This window comes from Kryptolebias marmoratus, linkage group LG7 (assembly GCF_001649575.2).
Source record: "Kryptolebias marmoratus isolate JLee-2015 linkage group LG7, ASM164957v2, whole genome shotgun sequence".
Lineage (NCBI taxonomy): Eukaryota > Metazoa > Chordata > Actinopteri > Cyprinodontiformes > Rivulidae > Kryptolebias > Kryptolebias marmoratus.
In genome coordinates this window covers 2,096,426-2,104,380 of record NC_051436.1, presented here as the reverse complement: position 1 = coordinate 2,104,380, position 7,955 = coordinate 2,096,426, and the positions used below count along the sequence as shown (strand labels likewise).

General features: G+C 42.0%; 2 protein-coding genes across 4 annotated transcripts in view; one reads left to right on the top strand and one right to left on the bottom strand.

Annotated features, from left to right (window-relative positions):
- wu:fy63c09 (uncharacterized protein LOC797544 homolog) overlaps positions 1-5,104 on the top strand; it is a 23,798-nt gene extending 18,694 nt beyond the window's left edge. For 2 of the 3 annotated variants that reach the window (XM_037976461.1, XM_037976459.1), the window contains exons 10-18: positions 21-221; positions 600-876; positions 958-1,140; positions 1,854-1,912; positions 1,989-2,221; positions 2,923-2,948; positions 3,155-3,323; positions 3,420-3,514; positions 3,610-5,104. In XM_037976461.1, coding sequence (XP_037832389.1) covers positions 21-221; positions 600-876; positions 958-1,140; positions 1,854-1,912; positions 1,989-2,221; positions 2,923-2,948; positions 3,155-3,323; positions 3,420-3,514; positions 3,610-3,717 — 1,351 coding nt within the window. In that variant the 3' untranslated portion in view covers positions 3,718-5,104. The remainder of the gene's footprint in view (positions 1-20; positions 222-599; positions 877-957; positions 1,141-1,853; positions 1,913-1,988; positions 2,222-2,922; positions 2,949-3,154; positions 3,324-3,419; positions 3,515-3,609) is intronic. The other variant, XM_037976460.1, reaches the window with a different exon arrangement.
- Positions 3,996-7,955, bottom strand: part of LOC108229464 (tripartite motif-containing protein 16-like) — a 16,608-nt gene continuing 12,648 nt past the window's right edge. Inside the window, exon 3 of the mRNA XM_037976467.1 lies at positions 3,996-6,054. Within this exon, the coding sequence (XP_037832395.1) occupies positions 5,704-6,054 (351 nt within the window). The 3' untranslated portion in view covers positions 3,996-5,703. The remainder of the gene's footprint in view (positions 6,055-7,955) is intronic.

Below are 7,955 nucleotides of genomic sequence, written 5' to 3'. Positions count from 1 at the left end.
CCCCGGACCCTGGTTTCGAACCCGGCTCCGACCCCGGCTCCGACCCCGACTCTGACCCCGGCTCCGACCCCGGCTCCGACCCCGGCTCCAGCTCTGACCCCGGTTTCGACCCCGGCTCCAGCTCCGACCCCAGCCCTGAGGAAAGGCCCTGTGACCCAGACCAAACCTGAAACTACCAGCCCTCCGAACCCAAAGTCCTCAGATTCTTCTCCACCTACTCGGTAAAAACAAAAACTAAATGTGTTCAGTAGGTGTTAATCTGACAAGTCTGTATGCGTTTGCAAAGATTGATCAGCTAATTATTAAACACTTTGGTACTTTTAGTGTCATGCTGCTTTTAGCTGCTGTTTTCCTACTTTTATCTTTAAGCTATCCTTTTGTTACTTATGGCTAGTGTCTTGCTACCTTTAGCTTTTGTTCTGCATCTTTAGCTACTTTTCTGGGGTTTGATTCTGCAGTGTTTTGATCCAGCGCTGGCTGCACAGTTTGACGAGGTTTAGGATGTTGTTCCAGAGTCACCAGGAGAAGTTCTTCTTCTTGTTAACATTTCCTGGAAGCTAAGTTTAGTTTACTGTTTTGTTTTGTTTTTTCTTCTGAAGTCCATCGAGTGTTAAGCTTCTTCCTCTTCGTCCTCCACCCATTAAATCCGCCCCTGAGAGACCTCCACCTCCGGTCATCGATTCAACAACCAATCAGATCACTGCTTCTAAAGCTGCTCCTCCCACCTCCACCCCACCTGTCGGCCAGTTTTCATCACCGCAGCCGGCTTCATCATCTTCAGCTGTAAGAACCAATCAGACACAAAAGGTAGCTAAAAAAGGTCCGCCCCTGCCACCCCGCCCTAAACCTGGACACCCCCTCTACAGCAGCTACATGGTACGCAGACATTCAAACACAGACTTCCTGCTTTTATTTCAGTCTTAGATTCTTCTCATTTTATCCCACTTTGTGTCTCAGAAGCAGGACGTCCTGATCGTCCTGGATGACCCCCCCTCTGACGAAGGAAAGGATCGGACCACCACCACTGCCCCGCTCATCAACCCCTCCCAGCCTCGCCTCGACCTGGACCCCCAACCAGAGCCGGTCCAGGATCAGGACAGCCAGTCCAAACCTGCTTTAGAAGGACAGTCAAACCACCAGGTACAACAAAAACTGATTTATTCTTGTTTTAAGGATTCAGAAAACTTCCTGTTAAACTGTTTAAATGCAGAAATTTGCTGTTTTTTAGGCAAAACACCCAACCTTTTCTGTTATTCTTTGTTTATTGGCTAAATATATAGAAATTTAATGATTTATTGGGACTAATTATCAACCCTGAATCACACGATTTATGTTACCTGATAGTTCCTCCTTCCTTCTTTTTGAACAATAAACTTCTGATCCACTTTATTGAATCTGTTCTGGACAAGAACAATCTGTCTTTTTCACTTTGGGTGGTGAAAAATACAAAACTAAGAAAGCTTTGGCATCCTTTCCTCAGCTGCTGTGACAGAACAGGCTAGTTTCAGATAAAACCTGGTTAAAAATATCTAACAGTATCTTTTTAACTTAAATGCTAGAAAAATAAACAGATTTAAAATCAGTGAAGTCCCTCTTTAACATATCAGGTACCTCCTGTTTATAAGCTGCTGTTAAAATAATATCAGAGCTTTTCCTGCATTAGATAAACAACTATAAACTCCATCACACAGACTTTAATATCTGTGGTTCTTAAACGGCTCTAATTTCTAACAGAGATAATTAAAATGAGTCGATCAACAAACTGAAGACGTTCCAGCCCTAAAGACGACATCTGTAACCATTTTTTAATTTTACTCATTAACATTCATACTAATGTTTGTTTGTTTCTTCAGTCTATCCTGTCCGTGCAGCCAGCTGAGCAGAAGGAGCAGCCAGATCCTCTTCCTGTCAGGTCAGACAAACACAAAACCTCGTGAACCCTGAACGCACCACGCGTCCCGTACGCTCATCACGATGTCTCGCTGCAGCGGCCCACGATGCACTGCTCTGTTCGACTTCGAGGGAGAGAAGGACGACGAGCTCACCTTCTCTCAGGGCGACGCCATTGCCCTCCTGGAGCTCGTCGATGAAGAGTGGGGGCGGGGCCAAATCCACGGGCGCGTCGGGATATTTCCTCTGAACCTCACCGAGGTGGTGGAGCCCCTCCCAGTCATGATGACCTCATCAGGGCACACGGCTAAATTAGGGACGAAAACTTCTGGTGAGCTGTTCTCTTCTTCTTCTTCTGTGGTTTGTAACGTGTCTGCAGAGGAGCCACCCAAGTTAATCAGTCAGATTCAGTGCTAGCGTGCAGCCTGGGAGGTCCGATCAAAAAGGCTGCTAAAATGTTTCTGATGAGAGGACAGTTGTCCCCCTTTTTGTCCAAATAAAGACGTAGCTGAACGCCAGCATGTCGACTGCCGTCTCTGTAAAACCAAACCCTCTCTGTCGCCTGAACGAAACCATTTCCCGGACAGGAACGCGTTTCAGATTCAGCAGATCATGAAGAAAACCCGTTCATGCTTGTGTGCCTTTGTTACGCAGCAGATAGGACTTAGAAATAGGAAAGAGCAGGAAAGAGCAGGGAGCAGCAGGGATAATCTCCATTTTGGACTTCAGGTTTCCTCCAAGGTCAGTATCTGAACAACTCAACATAATTCAGCTTCACACACGTTCATATAAAGGTCTTTAACAGGATGAGGCTAAAGATTAATAATAACAGAAATTTGTTCTTGTACACTTCTGATTTTGGACCAACAATAAATGCTCACCAGTAGTTTTTAAACTAGTTATAGGAAACAAATGTTTATGATTTATGAATAAAGTTTCTAATTGGTGTTTTTTGTGTTCATTGTTTTAATTAAGTTTTCTGAACTTTAAGAATTAATCTAATAACTTCTTTTTTTTATTATATTTTTCCAGAAACACTGAAACCTTTGGATTCAGAGGTGAGTTTTTGTGGTTTATTTATTTAAACTGTCACATCAGTTTTATCATCATATATGTCCTGTTCATCCCATGCAGTGTTTTTAATCATTTATTTGAATTTAATTTGTAGATGTATTCATGTATATTTTATTTAAACACAGCACTGATAGCATGGCGTGTTTTTCTGAATGATAAAGCTCTAAAACAGTGTTTGTGGTGCGTTCAGGAGTGGGTCGAAGCTCTGTTTGACTTCCCCGGTCAGACCGCAGAGGACCTCTCCTTCCACAAGGGGGCGCTGGTTCGAGTGCTGGAGCACGTGGATGCAGAGTGGAGGAGAGGAAGACTGGAGGGGAGGGAGGGTCTCTACCCTGCGGCCTTCACACAACCCTGTCAGAGTATGAAACACAGCTGAGGCTGTCAGGAACAAATTACTCAATAAATAATAAATTTAAAGTTTAAACTGTTTTATAAATGTGACGTTTTACTTCCAGCTCAGCCAATCACAGGCCGTCATTCTGCCATTAAAGGAACGGCCCGAGCTCTGTTCGACTTCACCGCAGAGAACCAGGACGAGCTCACGCTGAAGGTCGGCCTCGAAATGAAACTCTTTATATTTCTGTCAGCACCGTCATGAGGTTGTTTTTGTTCCTCATGAAAATTAAAAACTGTCGTCCTCTGCAGGTCGGTGACATCATCACTCAGGTGGAGTCTGTGGATGAGCAGTGGATTCTGGGAGCTGTAGGCGGAAGACGTGGGATTGTGCCTAAAAACTACATTTCATTTCTCTGACAGGGAATGTCCTCCCTCAGCTGACTGAACAGACGTCCCAGGAGGTTTCCTGTCATTTTTAACTCTTGCTCGTGGACGCGCGTAAATCCATTCCAGTGTTTTTTTTTTAGTATGAACTTTTTTAATTTCCAGGAGGATATTAGAGGACGTAAATCAGCCTGGTAGGTTTTTTTGATGGATAAGTTACTGAACTGGAGAAACGGGAACTCTGAGGTGTGATGGACGTTTTGAACTGAGATGACTCAAATACTGATGGACTTTATATTTTTATTTCCCTGTCGCCGTCTGCTCATTTCATCCGGACAGTATTTGACTTTTACTGACTGTTTTGACCCGTCAGTGGACCGAAGCTCCAGCAGCCCGACGGTTTTATCTCAGCACTCTTGATACTTTTGTTTAAATTTATCTGCACGATGGGAGGAGTTGGATAAAAGACGTCCAGGATGGAAATCTGCTTCAAAAAGCCATTTCTTCTGCACTTCACTTTTACTCGTTTATCTGTTTACAGTTTGACTCTTATGATACAAAACCAGCAGCATTCAAACTGAAGCGCGAGCATCTCATTTACTTTTAATTAAATTCATTAAACAAAGCAAACAGCAAATGATGTTTTCTTCCCTGAAGCTTTATGTGATTAAAAACGTTGAGCGGCTGCAGGAAGTTTGTTCAAGGTGAGTATGAGCTGCAGGTGAGACGGCTGAAGACTCTTGAGAAATAAACTTATTTAGGCTGTGATGTTACGTTACGGTTTCTGCTTCATGATCTGAAAGAATAATTTGGAAATATTTTACGTCTACTGAAACGGTCTCTTCTTTCTCCATCCTAAAATACCTGATCTATCAAAACACAAAACATCAAAATATGTATGTATCAATATGTTTTTGGGGAAAAATCTTAATTAATTTAGCATCTTTGCTCTGGCTTTTTTGAGCAGGTGTAAAATGTGACATTTTCGGATGAATTGTGGATATCTAAAGATGGAAACTGGATGCATAAATGGGTAGTTTATTTTATTTTTTTTTACATAATATCACAAAGTAACATTCTCATCTTGATGTTCAGATTTATTTGTCCCTTTGAGTCAAAAATATCAGCAAAATCACAACATACTCTTTGTTAAAGTGCAGTCGGCTGTTTAAAATTAATGTTTTAGTAGTTTTTCTGCTCATTTTAAGTCCATTCTCATATACAACTTGAATAATATTTTACTACATGAGGACATTTTTTTTATGTGATTTAAAATGTCTCTGAAACCAACTTTAAACAATAATTCTCCTGTTTTGGAAGGAGAAAACAAAGTTGACAGTAACTTTGCAGAAATGCAAGTTTATCCTTTGTCCTTTTTTTAAATACTGCAATAAATTCTAATGTCTGAATAAATTTACAACTGATTTTTCTTTTTGTGAATTTTCAATTTCTGCAACACATTTATTGTCATAAAGAAAAAGTATTAATCTACATCTTCTGTAGCTTTTCCTGTTCTCCAAATTATTTATTTTATTTAAATGATACATACATACTGGTGGATTTGTCAAATTGTCCTCAGTTCTTTAGGCAAATCATTACTGTAGTCAGATGTGAGTGATCACAGCAGCTCTGATTTTTAAAAAAACACTATTAATCAAACTGAACAAAGATTTAAATTGTAAATTTCAAGAGAACATTTGAAACTAACATCATTCTCTGTCATCAGAAACTAAAATATGTCAGTGTAACTAGAGGTTTGTATCATACAGTTTGATTTTCACATGTCAGTATGAGAACAGATGTCTGTCATTTCATTCTGCTTTTTGGGATTTTTATTCATGTCCAAGATATTTTCTCCAATTCATTGATCCATACCAATATGGCCTTTATCTGTTAACCTTGTTTTATAATCAAATTCAGGAAATAACTGAATGTCATTGCTTCTAAAATGTTCAGGCTTCTAAAGATAACGAGACAAATAACAGCAAACAGAAATAAACCTGCCTTCAGCCTCAGTTTTTATTTAGTTTTAATGAACTCAGCAGTTGTTCCAGAGTCTACAACACGAACTCCAGCGTGGACCGGCTGAGTGAATGTGGTCTGGACTCTGTGGAGGAGAGTCATGGTTTCAGAGACGCTGTAGAAAGACAGAACACCTGCTCTGTGGTCCAGGTACACTCCGACTCTGGAGGAACCAGGACCTGAGACTGGAGTACAGGCTTTGTTGTACAAAAATCTATAACTGCTTGTGCCACAAGATAAGGTCCAGGATTTGTCATTGAATCCAAATCTGCAATCGTTTTGATTTCCATTTCTGCAGATATCCTTGTATGTCACAGAAAAATAAACAGCTCCCCCGCTCCTCTCCACCTCCCAGTAACAACGTCCGGTCAGACTCTCTCTGCTCAGAACCTGATAATAATAAGTGAATCTGTCTGGATGATCAGGATAAGACTGTTGTTGTTCCATTAATGTTACTTTTCTGTTCCCCTCAGATAACAACAGATATCTGTTTGCTGTGTTTGGATCCAGAGTGATTTCTTGTGAATATTTTAAGAATCCATCTCTGGTCTTTGGTTCTGGTTGTGGCAGTAAAACGTCCACTTCAGAGACTCTCAGTGAGATGTCTGTCCACATGTCCCTCAGGACGTCCTGTAGTTTGTCTCTGAGCTCCTCCACAGCTGCTGTCACGTCCTCAAAGTGTCTCCGAGGACGACTCTTGATGCTGGATGAGTGTGTAGACTCACTGAGTGCTGACACTGAGGGGTAGTTGTGGAGAAACTGGTTGTGATCCTCTGTGTGTGAGAGCTGCTCCAGCTCGGCGTCTTTCCTCTTCAGCTCAGTGATCTCCTGCTCCAGCTTCTCCTGAAGCTCTTTGACTCGACTCACTTCAGTTTCCTGCTGGGATCTGAGCTGCTGCTTCACATCAGAGCTTCTTTTCTGGATGAGACGGATCAGCTGAGTGAAGGTCTTCTCACTGTCCTCCACTGTTTTATCAGCAGAGACATTGATGGCCTCCACCTCCTGTTGGAGCAGCTTCACATCTTTCTGTCGGTCCTGGATTCTCTGCTGGATTTGTTGTCGACTCGCCTCGAGCTCCTTCTGCTTCTCAGCTCTTCCTGCTGCAGCTGAGACTGCTTCAAATTCATCCACTAAGACCTTCATCAACTCATCATGACGAGAGCAGATGTTCTCCTGGAGCTTCTTGGAGGGCTCCACCAGCTTGTGTTTCTTAAACTGACCAACACTGTAGTGACGTTGGAGGTGTTTCTCACAGTAAGAGGCCAAACAGACCAGACAGGACTTGACAGCCTTCAGTTTCCTCTCAGTGCAGACATCACAGGACACATCTTCAGGTCCAGCATAGCAGAGATCAGCTGGAGCAGCTTGGAGTCCAGTCTTCTTCAGCTCCTCCACCAACTCTGCTAACAAGATGTTCTTTACCAGAACAGGCCTCGGTTTGAAGATCTGTCTGCACTGAGGACAGCTGTGGATTCTCCTCTGATCCTCTCCATTCCAGTGGGTTTTAATACAGTTCATACAGTAGCTGTGTCCACAGGGAATAGTCACCGGATCCTTCAGGAGATCCAAACAGATGGAACAGGAGTATTTAACAGAATCCATCTGATTCCTTTGCTGCGCCATTTCACCTCTAAGCAAACATGAGCGTCTCTAGAGTTTCATTTCTTTCAAAGCAAATACATGCGTCATATAAGGAGCCAAACCCAAGTTTATTGTCTTTGACTTTTACTTCCTGATCTACAGCAGCTGGGAGTGTCAGCTCTCACACTTTACAGCCTGGAGAACACAGCAATCCCTCAGGTGTTAACATCTGTGAACCAGGGCTGAACTCTGTGTTGGAGAGAAGGGAGGAGTTCTCTCTGGGTTTTTCTGTCCTGGAAGCTGAGCTGTTTGACCTTCAGATTCACCTGTAATCTACAGATTTAAAGTTGTTTGATTTTTGTCCAAACGACTCTTTCCTCGAACAGATGTTATATTTTATATTACAGAGCTTCAACTCTTTGACCTGAATTCATTCGTTGTCCTTTTCTACCATCTAGTGTTTGATTGGTGTTACTGCAGATACAAATACACCAGGAGATTCTGCCATAAAGAGTTTTTAAACATCTCAGAGCACTAAGAGTTGTTCTGTGGAGACGTTAGATGTTCTGTCCTCAGAATCATCAGATTGAATCTACTGTTTGCTTTTAAACATTACACACAATCTGTTCATTTGTTGTTTGTTGAAGTTTTATCTCTTTTTTTTTTTT